The sequence below is a fragment of the Esox lucius genome, chromosome 13 (genome assembly GCF_011004845.1).
Source record: "Esox lucius isolate fEsoLuc1 chromosome 13, fEsoLuc1.pri, whole genome shotgun sequence".
Classification (NCBI taxonomy): domain Eukaryota; kingdom Metazoa; phylum Chordata; class Actinopteri; order Esociformes; family Esocidae; genus Esox; species Esox lucius.
This window is the reverse complement of record NC_047581.1, coordinates 18,043,200-18,067,629: the sequence shown is the minus strand read 5'-3', so window position 1 is coordinate 18,067,629 and position 24,430 is coordinate 18,043,200. Positions and strand designations below refer to the sequence as shown.

Below are 24,430 nucleotides of genomic sequence, written 5' to 3'. Positions count from 1 at the left end.
AGAAAAATAACCTTTGTTACATTTGTAATACAGTAAAGTTAAAGAATTGGTCAGGGATATAAGTTGAAAACTTGACAAAACGAGAATATGAGATACACGTTGAAATTATATCTGTGCTAAGTGGGTTATCTGTATTCAATACAGAGATGTGAGCCAGGTAAGAAGCATAATGTAATTTACTCCAGTTTAAACAGGTAATTAACTATAAAACTTTTTTAGGGTGCTGGGTAACAGAACACGCTGCTCTAGTCAGATTATTTTGCTGGTTTTACTGAATGTGATATGAATTAAAGTCATTATTTAATCTTTATATGTATGTTCTGTTTATCACAGATCGATACTTTGGCAGCTGCAGAAACTGACATCAGACAACAGCCAGGATACTAACAGACGACATGCAGTCCCAGGTACAGGCATTCTGGTGTGCTGCCTTATACCCAAATAATTAGAAAATGTGTTTAATACCACAAGAGAGCTAGATCCTTAGGAGAACTTACTTAGGAGACAATATTCCGGCCAACCAAAAGTATTTAAGGTTTTGCTAGAGATAAATAAAAAATCTATTAACTTCAAAGTCTGCCTTGGAGAGTTGGCTTGAACAGTACACAGAGCAAAGCTTAAAGAAGCTAAACAGCCAGGCAAAACACCAACACATCTAAGGTAGAATGAAAAGAACAGCTATTTATGGACAGTCTCGAATTTCCATGAAAATGCAGCAGTGCTAGCAACACAAAGGTATTATCCAGATTTGACAATATACAGTTTCACCCTGTGTGAGAAGCACAGGAGCTTCCCATGACCTCCAGACTGCACACACATACAGAGAGAGCTCAAACGCCCCTTGTGCACTAAAACATGCAGGAGTTGGATGGGAGTGGCAGTGTTGGTCAACAGGGGAACGCCAACCAGTCACCATGGAAACATGGAGGGCATGGGAGGCCTTTTGGAAGTATTGCTAACGCTGGTGCACTTTCACTGCGGTCAACATCAAGCGGCCCCTTTTTCGACCTCCTCAGCCGGGCTCACGCCCGCTGGTTGGAGAATACGCAGCCCATCTGAATGGGTGGTTAATGGGCTTATAATGGGCCTCTCCTGTTTCAGCGCCATGATCTAGGTCCTGAATGGGCCCTTTCTACAGCCTCGCAAGGGAGATGATGAAGTGGGTGGAACAGTACTTCCTTCTGCCACTCTGCTTTAAATACATTAAAGGCCTTTCCACCAGGTCTGTTAGGGCCAATTAGTGTCCAAACGAAGACAATGCGGTTAACAAGCTCACCTGACCCATCTCGAAGAAACAGACAGAGGTATAGAGAGAGAGTGAGAATGAGAGGGGGAGAAAGATAGTGAAAGGGATATAGACTGACATACACAAACAAAGAAACAGAGGGTTGTGGTGGTACCCAGTGACATTGTTATGTGGTTGTGTTTAAATGTAGTGTTGTGTCTACAACTGCCTCTCTCCTGTAGCAACATGTGGACGTTCTGGACCATCTAAATGGCTCTCGTATCGTCTTCTCTGACGATGGCTCTTCTTCCAGCCAGCAGCATCACCTGCCCCCTCCAGACCTGACCCAGGAGGTGGTGGTCCTCACCCCAGGGTTTCCCACTCCACCTCTTAGCCCTTTCCGTTCCACAAGATTGCCACCTGTGGAGAACTTTAAGGCAAGCAACATGCTCAAAGATATATAAATGTTATTATATGATATCAGCAGTTTGGTTGAGGTTGCTGCTTGGGTGGCAGACTGCAAGTCATTTTCATCAGACAATTACTCCTCCCTGTGGAACAGTCTAGTATCACAGGGTGAGTCGTATTCCACTGGATTGCTGTGTACTCTGATAGACGTCCTGTTTTTGCGTTGCTTAATGCAATTAATGCTAATGTGCATTGCACTTAAGCTGTAGTTTATTTTCCACTAACAGTAGTCATGGTGACATGCTCTTCAACTGATGTTTATACTGGATTGACTGTTTTTTTCATTCTAGGTCTCAGACGTCAATGGGAGTGACCCTCTTACTGACCCTCTACGTTTTGGATCATACTATGGCCCTTCTCAGTCAAATGGTAAAAATAATTGTATAATATGATTTGAGTTTAATCATGTCTTATGTAATGAATGTGCCAAGTACTTTAAGATGTAGAGCACTATTTGTAAATTAAAGCAAACTCCAATTTGCTGTAACATTCAGTGGCAATCGAGTTGAAAACGATTTAAGTGTTAAAGATCAAGGGTGCTGCTTTAGACATGTGGAGGACACAATATGGCAACCCAACCAAGCAATCCATGGACTACATATTTTTTGTCGGCATTTCCACCACATACACAGACATGTTTAAAATACCTGAGAGGGAGTATGAGTAGTGGAAATTACACCTCAACTCGGATACTGCACATTACTTACAAAAGGTTGAAGAAAGAAATGTATTTTGTAATTTTTTAAGCAAAGAAAATCTGTATTGTTTTGGTATACAGCTTAGGGATGTGGCAGGAAAATCTGAAATACATAGACATTCCATCTCTTTTTACCAGTCCCACATTTGTTGATGTCCAATTGCACTGTACCTATGATCCTGTCTTGTTGCAGCAACATCCAAAGGATTCAGGAGATTTTAAGATTATGGCATGTCTTACTTTCAGTCGTTGGCACCAAACCATTTAATTTTTTTTCCAGATATCCAACTGAGAGAGTCAATCAGTGTGAAGTCACGCTTACTCTACTGGTGATTTCTGTGGGCACCCAATCAAATTGAGGGAGTTGCTAGATCGCATTGAGATTATTATGAAGTGCCTGAGATGGATATGGCACCAGGATGCCCAAGACAGCTTTCTTAACATTTTACCTTTTATACTGTAAAAATGAACTGAATGAAGATAACACTTTTTATCTGTGTTAAGGCTCAGGCACACCGAGCAGTTAGCACCCAGACCCAATTAGCAATTGTTACTGTATCCCAATTTCAATATCAAGAATGCGAAATGTTGATATCATGAATGCGAAATGTTGATATCAAGAATACAAATCGTTGATATCAAGAATGCGAATTGCTGATAATAGAATTGGAATTCTCAATTGTATGTCTATGGGAAGCGGGTTTAATTTCTTGATATCTAGAATATTAAATCTTGATATCAAGAATGTAAAACGGTTTGCTATACTGCTTCTCAGCAGAGAACGCTGTATAGACAATATATTTTTCATGCTTAAGAAATACCCCCTTCTTGCTCCAGTCGAATTTTATTAGCGATTTCTTTGCCCGTTTTATGATTTGTTCAGAGCCGTTATCTAGCGACTAGTGGTTCAACCAAACTCGGCATGAGTTGAGTTAGCGATCTCAGAGGAGTACTGCGCGAAGTGGTCGTAAGGTCCTCAATCGCAGCATTGTTCCAATGCTTTTAGTCTGTCTGTCAAACTGCACACAACTCTCATTCAAGCAGAGCAAGGTAGAGCAACAACGAATGTAGTATGTCACAAAGTAAAAATACAGCAACCAAATTAGGCCTAACATTTTTATTTTTTTACAAAATGGGTTCACATTGTAACGTACGTAATTATGGCGTACGTTATTTGGACGTAATCTTGCTCCTCTATATGACGCAGTGCTGTGCAGACAGCGATTATTGCCGCTGTGCTCCAGCAGAGCAATCAAGAAAACTTGACGAAGCTGTGTATCTAATTTTGGTCTGAATGAATAGTCTTCCAGCCCAGCTTATTTATACTTCTTTTACCGCGAAAATAGATTTATTTTGGAGGGAGTAACCGAGAATAATAAACATTTCAATATCAATTTAGGTACATTATAATATGAAAATATAAAATAAACACATATGCAATAACCTTATTTAAAAAAGCAACATTACATAATATAATTAATATTTAAAGATAACCTTCTTTTTAGAATAACATGAGCATATTATTCAAGAAACGACCAAGAATTAACCAGCAATATTATAACAATATACATTATAGATGGGAACATTATTTAATAAATGATTAAGTCATTATAACCCTCACTTATATTATCACAAGAAACGTAACAGCATGGGAACATTATTAAATAATGGAATGGAATTCTAACCATCGTTATCACTTGTAGGATATATAAAAGTAAAACTACAATAGTGTAATATTATTCACACGTCATCCTATTTTTGAAATTGAACATGTTTGTATGGATGCGTGATATGTCCTACCACTTATTTCAATTTTTTATTTTAGATTTTTTGCTGTGATTTGGTAACTTACGATTATGTGAACGGATTCAGCTGCAGAAAATGTTGTTTAATATACAAAGTTTAATATTTCCTTAGTAAAACGGTTGTTGTCTAATTCAGACCCAGAAAGAGTAAGCATGCCATGATCATCCTCTGAATAGTAATGCATCACAACTTTCTCACTGGTCTTTGTCAACAGTGCCAGTTAAATTTATGGCAGCAAGATTGTTGAGAGCAGTTGCAACACGTTCGCGGTTCTCCATGGCTAGCCAGTTGTCTTTAAAAAAGAACTTCTTATACTGGCCGGGTGAGCCATAGTAAACAAATGTAATTGACTAGGCAGAAATATCTGACCTCATCTCTCAGCACCAGATTATCTCACCCAATCTAACTTCAGTGTTTGGTTTAGAATACCCTGCCTGTGGTATGACAACTGAGAACAAATGATGTCCGATGGTAGTGGTGCAAGACAGACAGAGCTTCCTACAGTGGGGAGAACAACTATTTGCAGTTTTTCCCACTTACAAAGCATGTAGAAGTCTGTAATTTTTGTCATAGGTACTCTTCAACTGTGAGTGACGGAAAAAAAAATATCCAGAAAATCACATTGTATGATTTTTAAGTAATTAATTAGCATTTTATTAAATGACATAAGTATTTGAAACATGAGAAAAGCAGAACTTAATATTTGGTACAGAAACCTTGGTTTGCAATTACAGAGATCATACGTTTTCTGTAGTTCTTGACCAGGTTTGCACACACTGCAGCAGGGATTTTGGCCCACTCCTCCATACAGACCTTCTCCAGATCATTCAGGTTTCAGGGCTGTCGCTGGGCAATATGGACTTTCAGCTCCCTCCAAAGATTTTCTATTGGGTTCAGGTCTGGAGACTGGCTAGGCCACTCCAGGACCTTGAGATGCTTCTTACAGAGCCACTCCTCAGTTGCCCTGGCTGTGTGTTTCGGGTCGTTGTCATGCTGGAAGACCCAGCCACGACCCATCTTCAATGCATTTACTGAGGGAAGGAGGTTGTTGGCCAAGATCTCGTGATACATGGCCCCATCCATCCTCCCCTCAATACGGTGCAGTCGTCCTGTCCCCTTTGCAGAAAAGCATCCCCAAAGAATGATGTTTCCACCTCCATGCTTCACGGTTGGGATGGTGTTCTTGGGGTTGTACTCATCCTTCTTCTTCCTCCAAACACCGCCAGTGGAGTTTAGACCAAAAAGCTCTATTCTTGTCTCATCAGACCACATGACGTTCTCCCATTTCTCCTCTTGGTCATCCATAATGTCATTGGCAAACTTCAGACGGGCCTGGACATGCGCTGGCTTGAGCAGTGGGACCTTATGTGCACTGCAGGATTTTTATTCATGACAGCATAGTGTGTTACTAATGGTTTTATTTGAGACTGTGGTCCCAGGTCTCTTCAGGTCATTGACCAGGTCCTGCCGTGTAGTTCTGGGCTGATCCCTCACCTTCCTCATGATCATTGATGCCCCACGAGGTGAGATCTTGCATGGAGCCCCAGACCGAGGGAGATTGACCGTCATCTTGAACTTCTTCTATTTTCTAATAATTGCACCAACAGTTGTTGCCTTCTCACCAAGCTGGTTGCCTATTGTCCTGTAGCCCATCCCAGCCTTGTGCAGGTCTACAATTTTATCCCTGATGTCCTTACACAGCTCTCTGGTCTTGGCCATTGTGGAGAGGTTGGAGTCTGTTTGATTGAGTGTGTGGACAGGTGTGTTTTATACAGGTAAAGAGTTCAAACAGGTGCAGTTAATACAGGTAATGAGTGGAGAACAGGAGGGCTTCTTAAAGAAAAACTAACAGGTCTGTGAGAGCCGGAATTCTTACTGGTTGGTAGGTGATCAAATACATATGTCATGCACTAAAATGCAAATTAATTGTTTAAAAATCATACAATGTGATTTTCTGGATTTTTGTTTTAGATTCCTTCTCTCACAGTTGAAGTGTACCTATGATAAAAATTACAGATCACTACATGCTTTGTAAGTAGGAAAACCTGCAGAAATGTTTAGCCTATAGGTGATTGAGTAGATTACAGCTTGCAATTTAGCTTTGCAATTAAGTGAGCATTATTCGAATTTTTTAAAACCTATTCACATATGATACAACTATACCTGAGCTTGTGGCCCTCATATAGAGGTGTAAGTGTACTGTATCTTCCTACCACTTGGTAGCTATCTTGCTTCTTGGAGCCAACAGCTCACATCTGTCCATGTATTTCTCATTTGCTTGAGATATGCCGGTATTTATTTTAGTTGTCTTTATCCCAATTTGACACTGGCAATGTACAATGGCCAAAAAGAAAAACAAGAGAAAATCATTGGTGAGACAGTACGCCAACTATAACAAACTATTTGTGAATTAAATGGGAATCTTGCAAAGGGCTCTTTTAAGGCATGTAAAATAAATATTCAAGGCTCATTTTCTTAAATTATTTTTGACAATAACGTCATTTTTTTGTTTGAACACCCCCCCTGAAAGTTGCAATGTGTTTCATACATCTACTCTCTATTCAAGAATCCGGTTCCATGTATAATCAGGTAAACACCTAATCCTGCTTCTATATCAAGTTCTCTTCACAGCCTGTCAGCCACACCTTTCATTCTTGTGGAGAATTCTTTCTTTCTCATTCTTGTAAAGTAATGTGCTGTCATTCCACTCTATCACAACTGGAGAGCAAAACTTATAAACACCTAGATATTGTAAAATGCCCATGAATCTCTGAAGTGCTTGGAAGCAACTGCTCCAGAAACCTCAAAATCTTTCTGTATCTCATTGTCTTTGATTGTGACATGTATTCTCTTCACCATAACTAACCAAGAATTGCTGTAGCAGTTTTTTTCAATAATCAGGAAGTCTACCTTGTGTCTCTGTTCTTTGCACACATCTCATGTTTGGACTAATGCAAGTCACTGTTGGTAGGGCTTGCTGCTTCTGTCTTCAAACCCCATAAAATGTCAAATCTGAAAAAGATATTTGACGAGCAGAGCCAAAATGAACAATATACGGATGAAAACTACAACAGATGTGGTTACAAGCACAGGAAATGCCCTGCCAATGGTGAAATATATAAATCCTGCCAACAGAATCTCTGCCAAGATTCGCAAATGTATAGCCAGCAGAGCCAACCAAGAAAAATGCATACAGTTGAGTAGAATGAGGACAATGACAGTTTGTTCTTATATGCAGTTGAAGTTGAAATGACTGAAAAATGAAAACACACTGAAGCTGTCAATGCCGATATGGACAAAAATAAAGGGAAACTGACTGAGGAACTGAGAATAAATATAAAAGCTTTGACACTAAGCTTTACACCAGTGCTGAGTACAACGTAATGTGGAAAAATATATGCAGCTCTTTTGGACTGAGAGAGATGTTGACGAATTCCATCTGGAAACTGCTTACTGATTCTCAACACCAAATATCGTCTGTGTCAGAAATCACTAACCAGTGTGATTTAAATGTGAGCGGGCCGTGTCTTTTTATTGGTTGTACTTAAGCGAAAAGTTGGAAGAATTACATGTTAGGAGCGTGTTTTTCACTCAAAAACAAACAAATTCTCTATTGAGATTGCCTTCTTCTTAAACACACACACAAAAGATAAAACTTGTCAGGGATGAATAAACAATGTACACTCACCTAAAGGATTATTAGGAACACCTGTTCAATTTCTCATTAATGCAATTATCTAATCAACCAATCACATGGCAGTTGCTTCAATGCATTTAGGGGTGTGGTCCTGGTCAAGACAATCTCCTGAACTCCAAACTGAATGTCAGAATGGGAAAGAAAGGTGATTTAAGCAATTTTGAGCGTGGCATGGTTGTTGGTGCCAGATGGGCTGGTATTTCACAATCTGCTCATTTACTGGGATTTTCACGGACAACCATTTCTAGGGTTTACAAAGAATGGTGTGAAAAGGGAAAAACATCCAGTATGCGGCAGTCCTGTGGGCGAAAATGCCTTGTTGATGCTAGAAGTCAGAGGAGAATGGGCCGACTGATTCAAGCTGATAGAAGAGCAACTTTGACTGAAATAACCACTCGTTACAACCGAGGTATGCAGCAAAGCATTTGTGAAGCCACAACACGCACAACCTTGAGGCGGATGGGCTACAACAGCAGAAGACCCCACCGGGTACCACTCATCTCCACTACAAATAGGAAAAAGAGGCTACAATTTGCACAAGCTCACAAAAATTGGACAGTTGAATACTGGAAGAATGTTGCCTGGTCTGATGAATCTCGATTTCTGTTGAGACATTCAGATGGTAGAGTCAGAATTTGACCTAAACAGAATGAGAACATGGATCCATCATGCCTTGTTACCACTGTGCAGGCTGGTGGTGGTGGTGTAATGGTGTGGGGGATGTTTTCTTGGCACACTTTAGGCCCCTTAGTGCCAATTGGGCATCGTTTAAATGCCTCGGCCTACCTGAGCATTGTTTCTGATCATGTCCATCCCTTTATGACCACCATGTACCCATCCTCTGATGGCTACTTCCAGCAGGATAATGCACCATGTCACAAAGCTTGAATCATTTCAAATTGGTTTCTTGAACATGACAATGAGTTCACTGTACTGAAATGGCCCCCACAGTCACCAGATCTCAACCCAATAGAGCATCTTTGGGATGTGCTGGAATGGGAGCTTCGTGCCCTGGATGTGCATCCCACAAATCTCCATCAACTGCAAAATGCTATCCTATCAATATGGGCCAACATTTCTAAAGAATGCTTTCAGCACCTTATTGAATCAATGTCACGTAGAATTAAGGCAGTTCTGAAGGTGAAAGGGGGTCAAACACATTATTAGTATGGTGTTCCTAATAATCCTTTAGGTGAGTGTAAGTATCTTGTAACTATAACATAATTTACAGGTGTGGCACCATCTTAACTATACATGGTGGAGAGCTTGCTTGCAGTGGTGCATATCTCCACTAGTCACTCAATGAGAGGTGGCTTGTTCCTTTCTTTGCTCATCCTCGCTGTTACCTATACCACACGGCGAACCCACACATCTAGTGAACCGCCAGTACCTTTAGTAGGAGGAGAACAGGTGATTAGTGCCTTCAGTTGCGCTTAATTGATTCCCTGTACTCACATGTAAGGGCGGGGCTACTACTAGGACATAAAGCCCGCCCCCTGGTGGTCCTTCCACATAAGGTTGTATACAAATGTGGTTAAGCATGAATCTGCAGGAGAAAGTCAGTGTATGGTGGACATTTTAGGAGAAGTACCCAGAGTTGTCCAAGGACTAGCTAAGGTTCTTTGCGCTCTGGGATGGAGACACAGTGGAGTTGTCAGTCATGAGAGGTCTTGGAGCAATTCGGCCTAATCTCGGTGGAAGAGCATCTCTGTCTTTTCAAGCATATGCTTTATATGCTGGTGTGACAATTGTTGCCAGGTACACCGAAATGTGTGTCACAATATGTGAGAAAAGGAGAAAATGGTTGAGGGTCAACTGTTTAGCAATCATAGGAAAGATGACTGAACCAAGTGACTTGGTGAATAAAAAGAAGCACGTCTGCTACATGAAACTACTACTGAGCTTAAATGTTATACTGAAGAGTGAGGCAAATTTGTGCCTATTTTGACTAGATCTGTCCTTTCTCACTTTAACAGGAGGTCTGTCTAATGGAGTCCAGACAAGGAGCTCTTCTACTCTGCCGCGCAGGGCAGCTACGAGGGAGGAACGCCTAATCAAATTCTCAGGGATTGGCCCAGTAGATGAGACAGGAATGCCCATTGCCTCTAGATCAGTAAGGAAAAAAACTATAAAGAAAAGCATTCCTCATGGGAGTGTACTCCCAGTTGTCATGTAGGTGGAGACAAATGTTTTTTTTGTCAAATGTTTAACAATGTGTTTTGTCATGTTCCCTTCTTTTCTCACACCAGAGTGTGAACAAGCCTAAAGACTGGTACAGGAGCATGTTCAGACAGATCCACAAGAAGCCTGAAGGTATGACCCCTCCCATTCTCTCAAACACACACCAGCCCATACAGAGAATTCCATTCTATCAATGTCAGCTTCCATATAATTGACCCAGAGGGCAGGATATTCCAGGGAGAAGAGAGAATACCTAAGCTGTTATTGATATCTATTCCAGGAATACGACAAATAGAAATGTTTCTCAAATGTTTTAATTGCGTCAAATGTTTAATTCAGTCATAACAACCAGTAGCCTATTGTAATGGGACAAAAACACCCTGTCAATGTTTGATGAGAAAAAGTGTGAATAAATATAAGGTATTACTATAATATTAATTAAAAAAGATTACTGAAAGGATATGGTTTTCAGAAAACATTGTCTCATTCAAACCTGAGCCATCATTTTCCTGGACCATAATCTCCTGAGCAATGGGCTGTTTTAGTGAACAAAGTTTACTTCTTTGTTTCAGAGATTATCATAGTCAAAACATTACAAGAATAATCTCAAGGATGTTGACATCAAAATAAATCTTTAATTACATAATAGTATAAAAATTAAAATACATCATTTTGAGAGCCAGTCTTCCCACAAGCCCCAGCCTAAAAGACAATATTTAATAATCTGCATTTTATATTGCACCCTGTTCCCTAAATTGATCATCAGTATAGAAATTCAGTAAACACTGTTGGCCATTGAAATTCTTACCACCACAATAGGCATGCTACATTTTGATTTACGGAACAAGTGGCGATATATTGTTTGAGTTAATGAAGGGAATCTAGGCCACTTTTTATATATATCACGGCATTACGCTCAGCCATTGGTTTTGAAATGAAGGTTTACTTAAATTGCACTGTTAGAATTTAGTTTCATGTAACCACCCACTAAATAGGCAAAAGCAATCGTTCGTGAAAGGTAAAACCCATCTGCGCTATTGACATGCTCTCTGATTATTGTGAAATCATCCATGAATTAAATATGGTTAAATCATTGTAAAAACTGCAATTCTGGGAATATTGTTCCTTTTATATTTTCTAAATAAATGTGTTCCTCATATTTTCAAAATAAATGAAGATATTTAATGATTTATTTAATATTCTGTTGTTTGGACATCCATAAGTATGTGACGACATGGGTTCATTAAAACGTCAAGCCATGTTTCATCCTTGTCAGTTTGGTGTTATATTAATTCATCTTAAACCATTTCCCTATTTTGTTTTTGTTAGAGATGGATGCAGACTCTGAGCAGTGGTCTGCTGAAAGTGAGTTAATTGGGAACAAATATTCCATGTTTTAAAATGCACCGTATTTTTTATAATGCCCAGTATTTGTTAACCAACTTCTGATCCTCAGGGACCCAGGCTGTTGTCACCAACTCATCCAGTGGGCAGGAGACTCTGACCCATATGGACAATTATGGAGCCCTTCCTGACTGGTGAGACTAGTGAGACTGAGGACTAGGGAGTCACCGTTGACACTCCCTTATTTAAAGTGACAGTAGCGTTAATGTTAAGAATATTAGGATTTGTTTGTTTATACTATTGTATAACCGTGATTCTGTTCACAGCATGTCAGCGGCATGAGATTAGCCATTGTGAAATGTAACATGTGCTTCTTGAGCTAACCCCGTAATTGGGTAAATGTGAATTCCAAGCCTGACTCTAGGCAATGAGTGGGGAGAGAGAGAGAAAAACAAGTGCAGGATAGGCAGGTTTGGATCTGTAACTACTGGCACTGTCAATGAAGCCATGAATAAGCTGCCTGTGTGTGTGTGCGCGTGTTGTCACGCATGCGTATTGTGGGGATTGTTTTTCAGGAGTGACCTGGGAGTTGAAGAGAAGCTTTCAGACCGATGGGGGCAGCCTCCGCAGCCCAAGAGTATATTTGATTTTGAACCTGGACAGAGCACCACCTCCGACGTCCCCAACCAGGTAAGGCATCAAAGCCTGCTTTATTAATTATCACGAGGCAGTCCTACGGACTGCAATTTAAGATGGCATCTGGACTTCTCATTACTGCTGGAATTTGCTCTGTTGCAAACATTTTCATTTAGAGATTGAAAACTCCTGATTTTAAAACAATACCTTTTTCATTGATGTTTTTAAAATATGAATGGCTTAGTCAGATGTACTGTTGTGGTTTTATTTTTTAGTCAGGGAGGGCTGTCCTCAGGAGTTGCAGGACTCTCCTCATCCTTGTGGTATTAGGATTTGTTTGTGTGAATACCCTGGAATGAGAACACAAAAGATAATCCGAAACGTGTATAACCAGGTGTGTTCCGATTTTCTTCTTAATTTTAAGATCACCCTTACCTCAATAATATTTTTGAACAAGGACACACATTTGAAACAAACTTTTTCCCAAATTGTGGTTAAAGAAAGTAAAAGTCATTAATGGGGACTTTTTATAATGTTTATATTTATATGTTGATGTCACCATTTAGATAGTTGGGTACTGTGTGTGTGTGTGTGTGTGTGTGTACACCTTCATGTGAGTATGTTTGTGTACGCATGCTAGTCTTCACAGTTCAAGGCTTCTTCATCCAAACACAACTCATTCATATGTGTAATCTAAATATATGCCAGTGTGTTGTATGCCAGTGTGTTAAAATACATTAAGATTTACTGAGGAGTGTGGTTGTGTGGGCTAACATTTTGAATGACTGTTGTCACCATGTCCCAGATCTGGTACAAACTGAGCCTGGTGTCTCGAAGTGAGAAGACAATACGTCTTTGTTTCCCTTCTGCCAGAGTATAGTCGTACGTGGGGCCCAGGCATCTTGTGACACTTATTATGCCTTTTAAACTTTTGTGGTGTGTAATGTTTCACAGCAGGAAGACTTATTTTATTTTCCCCAGGAGGTTATAGCCAGGGCTCTTCTAAGTCAAGCAAAACTCACTGATACATGGTCACACAAACACTCAATTCACCAGAAAATGGCCTGTCTAAAGGTCTATTTACACCACAACATTTTATCCAAATATATTGACGGATGCACAAGCTGCCTCTTTAGTTTTTTTGTGTAATAACTGAATAACTGAAGTTGTCCCCCTGGGGATATGTGTGAGGAGAAAAACTGTGGAAAATCTGAAAATGTTCATGTCTTACATTCAGCCTAATACCCACAGATACTGACAGACCAGTGGCCTAAGAATTAAGTGCATTGGAGAAAATATCTCACACTGACTGCTCTACGGGAACTGTTAGAGTGGTAGCACACCACCGGGACTGAAGGCATGCAGCTCCCTGATCACTGTAGTGCTGATAGTTTATGGAATAATGAATATAGAAGAAAATAAGTTACGTTCTGTCACAGCAACATATTACTCAGTAACCAATTAAATCCAGTGGGGTCCAGATTTGAGTTTTATTTTCTTAATCAAATGTTTAACCTTTCCTGCAATATAATTTCCCAGTATGCATTGCCTTTTCAAGTGTATTCAAAAATTATTCATAACTGGATTTATTCATACAGAAACATGGTTATCAACCTAATTAATTTTCTATTATTTGACCTTCATTTGATGTACTACACAATAGTTATATTGAATATTGTAATCCTAATACATTACATATCCCATAAGGCGTTCTTTTGAGGTCTTGCTTTGCGTAGTACAGTGGCCAGAATGTCATGGTCTCAAAATTCTTGCAAATGTTAATGTTATTTCTGGAAAACCTGGGAACTTTACCAGAATTGTGCTAACCTACCTGCTAGGCAGTGGCCTGTGAATGGATGGGTAATTCCTTTTGAAATCAAGCTCGAGTTATGATATACAAATGGCATAAAACTAAAATCAACGTATAATCTACAGTATAGCATGCTGGGAACATTTTCATTTTTAACATGACACTTTTTAGTATCTCATAAAATGTTTAACAAGTTAGTTACCTTTCACTAAGTGAGTTAAAAAATGTGGTAGTTTAATCTGATCCTAGATCTGTGGCTAGTTGCATCTACCTTCAGTGACTCCTACTCTCAGACCGTGTACAGAGATTCACGCATCACAGATCCCATTCTTTCAGGTACTGCATTTCTGGGTAGTAACATCATGGCTCAGGACTGTGGTTATGACAAATGACTAAGAGAATACCTTGGCTATAACTGGATATCAGTCTGCCAAGGTATTTATAATAATAAACGGCTGGGAGTGTAAGGTTTTTCAAGAGTTTTTACCCTTTTAAAGTAATGTAGTTTGGATGGAATTCTTACAGATGTGAGTAACTGGGCTATGTGTTTTCTTAATGAGGGAATGATTTCCGTTTTGCCTAACTCTTCAATGTATTGATGTGAATTCAGAGGAAACTACTTGGAAGTAAATTACTTGGAATCAGTCAGAGGGCTATTAAGTTACTTCTAAGAATGCGTAATCTAAAATCGTTTAATTTTTAACTAACTGTTACATATCTACTTTATGAATAACCATGGGAGGTTTGGGACAACATTTTTCCCCTGGTGCTTTAGCCACACCAGCTGATCAATCAAGCAATAAAATGTATTTATAAAGCCGTTTTTACAACAGCAGTTGTCACAACGTGCTTTTACAAAACACCCAGCCTGAAACCCTAAGGGGCAAACAACAATTTCAGTGGCTTGCAAAAACTCCCTAAGAAGGCTGAAATTTAGGAAGAAATCTAGAGATGAACCAGGCTCAGAGGGGGGTGACCAGTCCTCTATCTATTTAAACCTAGTCCAGGTCAGAAGCCTTACCAGATGGACAAGGACAGGTTCAACCTGGGGGTGGGGGGCGGGGTGTCAGCAGAGTGGCAGGTGAAATTATCAGGTATCGTCATGATCTGCAACACAGGCAGGAGGACTTTGGACAGGGACAGGGAGTCTTTCAAGCCTGGTACTCCGGAGGTGTGGGCCAAGACCTCATGTTTAAAACAGGGCATGAGACAGGGAACATTTAGAGAGTGCATTCCTTAGATCTACAAGTATTTACAGCGGAGAAGGAGAATTGACCCTACTTTTTTGTTTCATAATGCGCCAAAGGTTTTCAGTGGGTGACAGGTTTGGACTGCAGACAGGCCAGTTTAGCACTCTGACTGTTTTACTATGGAGCCATGCTGTGGTAATATGTGCAGAATGTGGTTTGGCATTGTCTTGCTGAAATAAGAAATGCCTTCCCTGAAAAAGACATTTTATGGATTAACTCCAAAACCTGTATACAGTATATTGTTCCGCATTAATGGTGCTTTCACAGATGTGCCAGTCACCCATGCCATGTGCACTAATGCACCCCCATACCATCATGGATGCTGGCTTTTGAACTGTGCGCTGACAACAACCTAGATAGTCCTTTTTCTTTTTAGTCTGGATGATGAATATTTTTTTTTCCACGTTACTCATCGTCACAACTGTTTTGGATACGGGGTTGTACATGAAGACTTATTCAATATGAAGGACAGTACTAATGTTTAGTTAGTAGATAGTTATTGCTTTATGGGTTACGTTGTTGACTTGTTAGGATAGACCACAAGTAGCATACAGTAGTCTACAGTGGGGAGAACAAGTATTTGATACACTGCCGATTTTGCAGGTTTTCCCACTTACAAAGCATGTAGAAGTCTGTATTTTTTATTATAGGTATTCTTCAACTGTGAGTGACTGTGACGGAATCTAAAACAAAAATCCAGAAAATCACATTGTATGATTTTTAAGTAATTAATTTGCATTTTATTGCATTACATAAGTATTTGATACATGAGAAAAGCAGAACTTAATATTTGGTACAGAAACCTTTGTTTGCAATTACAGAGATCATATGTTTCCTGTAGTTCTTGACCAGGTTTGCACACACTGCAGCAGGGATTTTGGCCCACTCCTCCATATAGACCTTCTCCAGATCCTTCAGGTTTCGGGGCTGTCTCTGGGCAATACAGACTTTCAGCTCCCGCCAAAGATTTTCTATTGGGTTCAGGTCTGGAGACTGGCTAGGCCACTGCAGGACCTTGAGATGCTTCTTATGGAGCCCTGGCTGTGTGTTTCGGGTCGTTTTCATGCTGGAAGACCCAGCCACAACCCATCTTCAATGCTCTTATTGAGGGAAGGAGGTTGTGGGCCAAGATCTCGCGATACATGGCCCCATCCATCCTCCCCTCAATACGGTGCAGTCGTCCTGTCCCCTTTGCAGAAAAGCATCCCCAAAGAAGGATGTTTCCACCTCCGTGTTTCACAGTTGGGATGGTGTTCTTGGGGTTGTACTCATCCTTCTTTTTCCTCATGGCCTTCTCCCATTCATCCAGATGATCATTGGCAAACTTCAGACTGGCCTGGACATGCTCTGGCTTCCCCAGGCGGACCTTGCGTGCGCTGCAGGATTTTAATCCATGACGGCGTAGTGTGTTACTAATGGTTTTCTTTGAGAATGTGGTCCCAGCTCTCTTCAGGTCATTGACCAGGTCCTGCTTTGTAGTTCTGGGCTGATCCCTCACCTTTTTCATGATCATTGATGCCCCATGAGGTGAGATCTTGCATGGAGCCCCAGACCGAGGGAGATTGACCGTCATCTTGAACTTCTTCCATTTTCAAATAATTGCGCCAACAGTTGTTGCCTTCTCACCAAGCTACTTGCCTATTGTCCTTTAGCCCAACCCAGCCTTGTGCAGGTCTACAATTTTATCCCTGATGTCCTTACACAGCTCTCTGGTCTTGGCCATTGTGGAGAGGTTGGAGTCTGTTTGATTGAGTGTGTGGACAGGTGTGTTTTATACAGGTAACGAGTTCAAACAGGTGCAGTTAATACAGGTAATGAGTGGAGAACAGGATGGCTTCTTAAAGAAAAAGTCTGTGAGAGACGGATTTCTTACTGGTTGGTAGGTGATCAAATACTTATGTCATGCAACTAAATGCTAATTAATTATTTAAAAATCATACAATGTGATTTTCTGGATTTTTGTTTTAGATTCTGTGTCTCACAGTTGAAGTGTACCTATGATTAAAATCACAGACCTCTACATGCTCACCTGCAGTGTATCAAATACTTGTTCTCCCCACTGTATATGGTCCCAAATACCCCCTTCTCTAATAGGCCTAAGTCTACTAATGACTAATACAATATAACACCAAAAATCAATGGGGCTAACAGTAGCTTGTTGTCTGATACTGCTACATGAACTGTGTAACAGCCACTACTGACTATTGATAGCCATGTATTTTCTCTGTTTTATTTCTACCTCAAGTACACCAACACCACCACAGTTCCCTCTAATATTTTCAACAGCGTCTTTCAATTTTTTACAATCCATCTTTACTAACATTTAAGGTGAATTTGCCCAATTTACTGTTAGATTGGGTCCCACTCTCTTTAACGCACATTTTACTTTTAGTGTGAATTTCAGTAACCTCGGCTCAGGCAATCAGATAATCGAGCTAGCCCTACAGCAAAATAGGCTGGCCCGATTATTTGATTGCCTGAGCTGATGTAGATTATAACAGACAGAAATTCCAAGTAATTAAAAAAACACTCCTGTAGGCAGCTGGCCTGTCCAAACAACTGAATTATAATGTAAATCCTTCTTTTTTTTTTACCAGTCCACCCCAATAAGGGCTGTTCTGGTGCTTCTGACAGGATTGCCAGATGACTCATCCATGTGTCCGACTCACAGGTTTCCTTAGCTGACTGTGTGCTCAGTATTTATGTTTGTGTATACCAGGTGCCAAAGCCCCAGCAGAAGCCCCAGCATCCAGTTCTACAGCCGGGCCAGCAGCCAGCTCTACGGCCGGGCCAGCAGCCACCTCCACAGCCGGACCAGCAGCCAGCTCAGTACAAACCCACAGAGAAACCCTGGTCCCCTATAGACAAGCCGAGTAAGCCATCCGCCTTCGAGGTCAGTTCTTGTTAAGTCTTGATAAGTCACGTTATAAATTTGACCACGATGGCCATGTTCTTTAAATGAACTAGCAAAGACTAAGGGAATGTTAGCATGGTCATACTGAATAATACAATTGAGCAATGGAACCACTAACAACTTATAGTTTCTGTAGTCAATTATATAATTTCACTGAAGCATTCCTTCCAACCACCCTGCTGCATTGACCAGGAGTCCCTGCTCTCTGAGCTTAGCTGTTTTGAGGCTGAACTGGCAGCGGACATCCAGGGCCTGGAGAGGAGGCTGTCCCAGAAGAAGCAGACGCGACGAGGCCGGGGTGAGGTACTGAGGCCCCCCTTGTGACTCTGCTGAAGCTACACTGCTCCCTGCTACCCTGCCTGTAATCCCAGGCTCACTCACACGCTCCTTTAGCGATCCACTGAGAGGTCTGGTTCCGCATGGACAAGTCAATATCATGGTCCCTTGTAATCATGAACAAGGCTTATCCAAACAAACCATCCAAACATTTCAGTGTAACAAAACAGTGTAAAAAGACAATAACACTTCCTCCAGTGCCAGAACCGCCCCCTCGTACACTTAGTGTCAATGGACTAGTCTCTAGTCTGCCCCATGGGGAGTAGAAATAATCAGATGCTTCACATTTATTCATCACATGAATGTCCTTGGCTTGTTGTTCTATTTCTGCTGCTTACTACTCAGTAAACTAGTTACCAGCCTTGTCATTGTATTCAAAGGAGTGTAGGACCCAGGGGAGTTCTCTCTTGCACTTTCTCTCTCTCTCTCTCTCTCTCTCTCTCTCGCTCTCTCTCTCGCTCTCTCTGTCTCTCTCTCTCTCTCTCTCTCTCTCTCTATCTGGCTTTTTTGGGAGTGGTCACCATGCACTTCTGCTCTGTAGCTGTAGATTTCCTCAAAGAGAGAAAACAACCTTCAATATGATCTCTGCTTCCAGAGTGCCCGGAATGTTGATCCAGTAACTTCTGCAAAGTTAGGGACAACACATGACAACAGGTGAGTTGTGGCACAAAGCTGTTGCTCTGCGTTTTGTTTTTCTAATTGTCCATTCAATGGGTTAAAAAGCTAAATGATGTACTGAATAGCATGTGTACTTGTAGACCTCTCACCTAGTGATGAGTTGGAAATGAATACACCTGTTGTTTTGGTAACATACACAACTCATCATTAGTGTTAGGTACTGCACATCACAGATGGATGATTGCAGTTTTTTATTACTAAGAATCTACAGTCTGCTAAAACACTTTGGACTGCTGTTGTCTTGGGTTTAATGGGTCATTTTTATGTTGGTTTGTATCTGATGTTATGCACTGGTAGTTGAGGCAATTAATTGTTTGGTTTTGAAATCTTCGATTCAAATGACAGCCTGCGATGCACTTTTGTAGGTACATTATTTGTAGTAACCTTCCTACGGCAGGAACGAAATAGTTTCCTAAAGTTAATCTGATTCAGAAGCTTGTGACTTTCTTAATATATACCCAGTTTGTTCTGTCAGTGTGAAGCATGGAGGCAGTGTGAGCTGCATAGGGAGATAGAACTAGGAGAGGTTAATGGCTGAGCTCCTGGCTGGCTGAAAGCCACATACCAGGCCTCTGAGCTTAACTCCCACGTTCTTAATCCAGTTAAACATTTCTTCAACCACAATGGATTCATGCACTTATCCATCCCGCTCCTGTTGCTATAAGTCTTCACAGATATTGGTTCACTATCACTCCTGACAAAATGTTGTGCAAAGTCACTGCACTCTTGTTGCCTTGAAACTCTTATAGAAGACTTAAGTTTAGTTTTCAACAATTTCAAGTTCAATAGTTGTCAGTTCAGTAGGGTACCATTCCACTTAATATATTTTGGGCGGTTCTCTTTTTCTTTATTACCTCTGTCTTTTTTGTCTCAGGAACCTCTTGCTTACCTCGTAACTTCAAGGGCGAGTTATTGCACCCAACTGCTAAAGAGATGTAAGAACATCAATAAGAATGTGGCAGAGTTTCACTGCTTCCTTTTGTCCTGCCCTCATGCTTGGCTGAAGGGAGACAATTTGGAGCCTATTTAAATTACGTCAATTGTTATGAACCCAATTTTATTTAAATTACATTAACGTAATATGTAAATAAAATGTTCAATTCAAACAATCAACAAGAAAATCTTCCAGCGCCATAAGGCAAAACAAATCTGTGCATAACGCTTTGGCCAGACCACTAACCTGAAAGGCATATAATCTCACTGTCATTGTTGTTTACCTAGAATCTACTGTAACATGGTACTCTCTGTCAAAGTGCTGTTGCTGGTGATAGTGGAATTGTTTCAGTGGCAGTGTGAGATTTCTTTAGTTGCTTCCCATCAACATTCTTCTGATTCTGTTTATGGAGCTGGTTGGACTTACAGAACCAGACTTCCTACCTCACCATTCCTCTTCAATATACACTGAGGGAAACATCGTCTTTGGACTTCTGTAGCCACGGGTCAGAAAGTTTCCACATGTTACCTTAGAAAGGGACACTAACCATGTTCACCCATTTACACTGTATTTTCTTTCTGACAGAAATCTGGCATCAAGTCTCATTCACTAAAATAAAACTATTGTAGTGTTAAAACAACAAGTTGCCAGTCTATGATTAGATCAATTGGGTGGTGTGAAGCCTCTCTCACTGTTTATCTGGCTCAGACAGTGGACAGCTGTTTACTGATCAAAAGGCCCTTCTCAGATATGTTTGCTTAAAAATCAAACAGATTTGCTCAAGGCACTGTTTGTATTTTAGTTTATGTTTATTGGAGCATACAGTTTTCCCTTAAATGACAGTATCTCTTCCAAAGACTCTAAATGATCCCAGAGGCAAATAACCTGGATCTCTCCCTTTTCTGGCTGTAATAATCAGTTGCATCTGTTTCCCTTCTGTTCAGTCTTTATGCATAACAGCCACTGTGGCCGGTTGCCAACCCTGTGTGACAAACGTGCTGACTGCAGCACACAGCACCATGTCCTCCATACAGTGTGGATCTCCACCATGTGTGCCGTCAATGTTCGGAAAAATGGAATTGACTGAGTAATGCAGACACATTATAAGCATGCTCTCTCCTTCCAGCTTTTTGACTAGAGCAAAGCAACCTCAACATTGTCCCATTGTCTCCGCATCAGTGGTTGCTCAGAAGGCAGCCCCAAGTCCACCGCATGGTAAGTCTAGGATAGGTAGGATCTGTAGCTTTTACATTTGAGTAATTTAGAAGATAGTTTTATCCAGAGTGACTTACAGTAGTCAGAGTAGTAGTACTCAGTACTACTACTGACTGACTACTACTAGTAGGCTACGACAGAGTAGTAGTAGCCCACCTGCCTGGGAATCGATCCTGCAACCCTGATGTTGCAAGCATCATGCTCTTACTAAGTGAGCCAAACAGGACCTAATCTAATTAGTAAAATGTCCGTGGAATAACAGCCTGTACTAACGGAAAACAATATGGTAGTAATTCAAGTATGGGATTACAGTTGAAATCTTGTGAGTCCTTGCAATTTCCCAATCTGTCTAAATTAATGATATAAAACCAATCTGTAATAGTAACAAAAGAGAATTCCTACTATGAAAAGGGAGTAATGCCAGGAAGGAAGAACAGAAAATTGGCTGATTTGCTGCCTAACTGCGAGTAGGAAGTTTTGATTATAGATTAGCTTAATCCAACTTTTTTTGGGGGGGGGCGGTAGAAAAAGAACCGCCCGGAAATATTAGTCTTCTAAATTACATGCATGAACTGGAGAGGGATTATTCAATGTTTGTCTTCCCAATAAATATTCCCCTAATATTTATACTTTAAACTAAACGAAAGCTGGAGAAAAAGGTTTTGCATAATATCCTTTATATATAACCTTGTGATTCTGTTATACTCTTTTTCCATATGTGTTTTATGTCCTTACTTTAATCTTTTTGTTTCTCTACAGTAGACCAACTCGCCACTACACCTGAATCCATGGATTTCCCACCCAAGAGGCAGGAGAAGCAGGTGGATTTCCCACTCTTCCTTGGTGTTGTGCACAATGTCAAAAAATAAATATCCTGTATGATATTTAAAGTGTGAGGTTCATTTTGTTTTATATTTTACTCCTTTGTATGCTGTGCTCCAGATTCTGTATGTATGAACACATTGGTCTATGTTCTACAAGCCACTTTTAGCAGACTTTTAGATGATTAGGATCTTGCTATAACTATCAACAGCTTTAAGTTGGAACAGCCCAGTGTCCTTAAAAGCGGACTTCCTTTCACTGATGAACGGTTTTGTTTTTGCAGATGAAAGCAGCAAGAGCCAAGTTCAATTTCCAGGCTCAGTCACCCAAGTGAGTTATATCGCCTACTAATGGTCTCCAACCCATTTCTCCCTCACATATCCCTATGACTGCATGTTACAACTGTATGACGTTTCTCCAGTAACTAGTGTTAATTAAACCTGTTTACCCAGAAAGCTCTTGATACACCGTGAAAGGAAACAGATCCCCTGTTCAGGGCAAATGCTGACCTCTTCCTCTTGATGCACCTTAGTAGTCTGACCTTTCTCCTCCTCTCACCAGGGAATTGTCTCTCCAGAAAGGGGACATTGTTTACATTCACAGACAAGTAGACACCAACTGGTTTGAAGGGGAACATCATGGGAGAGCTGGCATCTTTCCCACAACCTATGTGGAGGTGGGTGTGCATCCATCAAAAGGAATACCTGAGTGGGATGTTTTTAGAATGCGCTCCACGAGCGTACCATTTTGAACCTCACTGTTATTTCACTCCCTCCCCTAGATTGTACCTCCTACAGAGAAGCCCACACCTATTAAGTCTCCCACCATCCAGGTGCTGGACTATGGAGAGGCTGTGGCTCTTTACACCTTTAATGCAGACCTGCCTGTTGAGCTGTCCTTCCGTAAGGTACAGTAGGCCTCCCTCTATGTTAAATATTAAACCGTTTGAGGGCCCTATTATAGATGCTGTGCCTTTATTCAATAAGATTTCATTTGAATTTCAGAATAGCAACCCCTATAAAAATGCCATTAATTATAATTGTAATTACAATTTCTATTTCCTGTGGGAGCAGGATAATGTTGCAAACTGCCTCAGATTAAGATATGGTAACTGTCTGGAACATTACCTTTTCCAAACTTAACTGCTGTACCCAATCAGAACCCAAAATATGATCTTTATTTCACTCCAATGTTTGTAATTGCACTGCACTATGTAGAGTAGTAGTGTCATGGTAGAACAGACATGTGGAGTAGTAGTGTCATGGTAGAACAGACATGTGGAGTGATGGATGAAAACAGGCACAGGGAAACAGCAAGATTAAATGATTAAAAGCTGATAAATTACACTCTCCAGCCTCACATCATGTTTCAGAATATAAAGGTGATGTAATGGAAGGTCAGTCCTTGCATCCATAGTTCTGTCTGTGGATTTCATTTCTTCTGCTCCATCCCTCAGCGTTTTACTACTCCAAAACATGGAAACTGCTTCATAATTTTTTCAACTGATGATTCCCACTTTAAGTGAGAGTTATGGTACTTCTAATGTGTCATGTCTCTGCTCTTCTGTCTCAGGGCGAGGTGATCAGTGTGACCAGGCGTGTAGATGATAGGTGGCTTGAGGGCCGGATCCCAGGGACCAGTCGGAGTGGCATCTTCCCCACTAACTACGTCCAAGTTAACAAGTTGCCCCGCACCAAATCAGCCTCGGATGACTACCCATGCTCTATGTCTTCCTCATCCCCAGAACCAATGAGTCCCGGGCGCCCTTTACACTCACCCTGCTCGCCTCTGACCCGCTCGCCCCTCAGTCTGACCCCCTCCTCCCGTAGCCCTGAACCTGGATACTCTCCCTTGAAGCCGTCCTCCCCCATACCCCAGGGCACAGCAGCTTCCCAGGCACGGTCATCTCCCCAGCCTACACTATCCAAAGAAGCACCCAATTACCAGGCTCACCCCACAACTGTGCATGCCTCCCCTACCTCCCAAAACAGCCACTGGGGTGGGGCACCCCCAGCTACATGCAACTCCATTGGCAGAGCTGTTTCATCATCCAATCAGTTATCACCATCTGCCAATAGGGGAAGGGAAGCCCCAGTCAGCATCCTCGAAAAACAAGCTTCCCATAATGTGAACTCGACAGGGGTGCAACGCCAACCGTGAGTAAAAGTTGGTGGCATGTCAACATTGTGATTTTATATAAAATAATAGATGTCCTGTCATTTTAAGTAATCATTGCTGCAGTTTGTTAGTCATATACAAAATAAAATCCAAACCCGGGACTGTTCTCTCTCATTCAGATACAAAGCTGTTTACAATTACAAACCACAGAACAGAGATGAGCTAGAGCTGAGAGAGGGTGACATCGTACAAGTGATGGAGAAGTGTGATGATGGGTGGTTTGTAGGTAAGGAATTAAC

General features: G+C 41.0%; 1 protein-coding gene across 4 annotated transcripts in view; it reads left to right on the top strand.

The window, feature by feature from the left end:
* sorbs3 (sorbin and SH3 domain containing 3) overlaps window positions 1-24,430 on the top strand; it is a 45,274-nt gene that overhangs the window by 18,068 nt on the left and 2,776 nt on the right. For all 4 annotated transcript variants that reach the window (XM_020052849.3, XM_020052848.3, XM_020052850.2 and 1 more), the window contains exons 2-19: window positions 334-407; window positions 1,468-1,662; window positions 1,984-2,062; window positions 9,870-10,006; window positions 10,143-10,206; window positions 11,404-11,439; window positions 11,531-11,612; window positions 11,994-12,108; window positions 17,834-18,007; window positions 18,221-18,331; window positions 18,960-19,018; window positions 21,103-21,191; window positions 21,951-22,012; window positions 22,297-22,343; window positions 22,575-22,689; window positions 22,795-22,920; window positions 23,586-24,169; window positions 24,311-24,417. In XM_020052849.3, coding sequence (XP_019908408.2) covers window positions 396-407; window positions 1,468-1,662; window positions 1,984-2,062; window positions 9,870-10,006; window positions 10,143-10,206; window positions 11,404-11,439; window positions 11,531-11,612; window positions 11,994-12,108; window positions 17,834-18,007; window positions 18,221-18,331; window positions 18,960-19,018; window positions 21,103-21,191; window positions 21,951-22,012; window positions 22,297-22,343; window positions 22,575-22,689; window positions 22,795-22,920; window positions 23,586-24,169; window positions 24,311-24,417 — 2,194 coding nt within the window. In that variant the 5' untranslated portion in view covers window positions 334-395. The remainder of the gene's footprint in view (window positions 1-333; window positions 408-1,467; window positions 1,663-1,983; window positions 2,063-9,869; window positions 10,007-10,142; window positions 10,207-11,403; window positions 11,440-11,530; window positions 11,613-11,993; window positions 12,109-17,833; window positions 18,008-18,220; window positions 18,332-18,959; window positions 19,019-21,102; window positions 21,192-21,950; window positions 22,013-22,296; window positions 22,344-22,574; window positions 22,690-22,794; window positions 22,921-23,585; window positions 24,170-24,310; window positions 24,418-24,430) is intronic.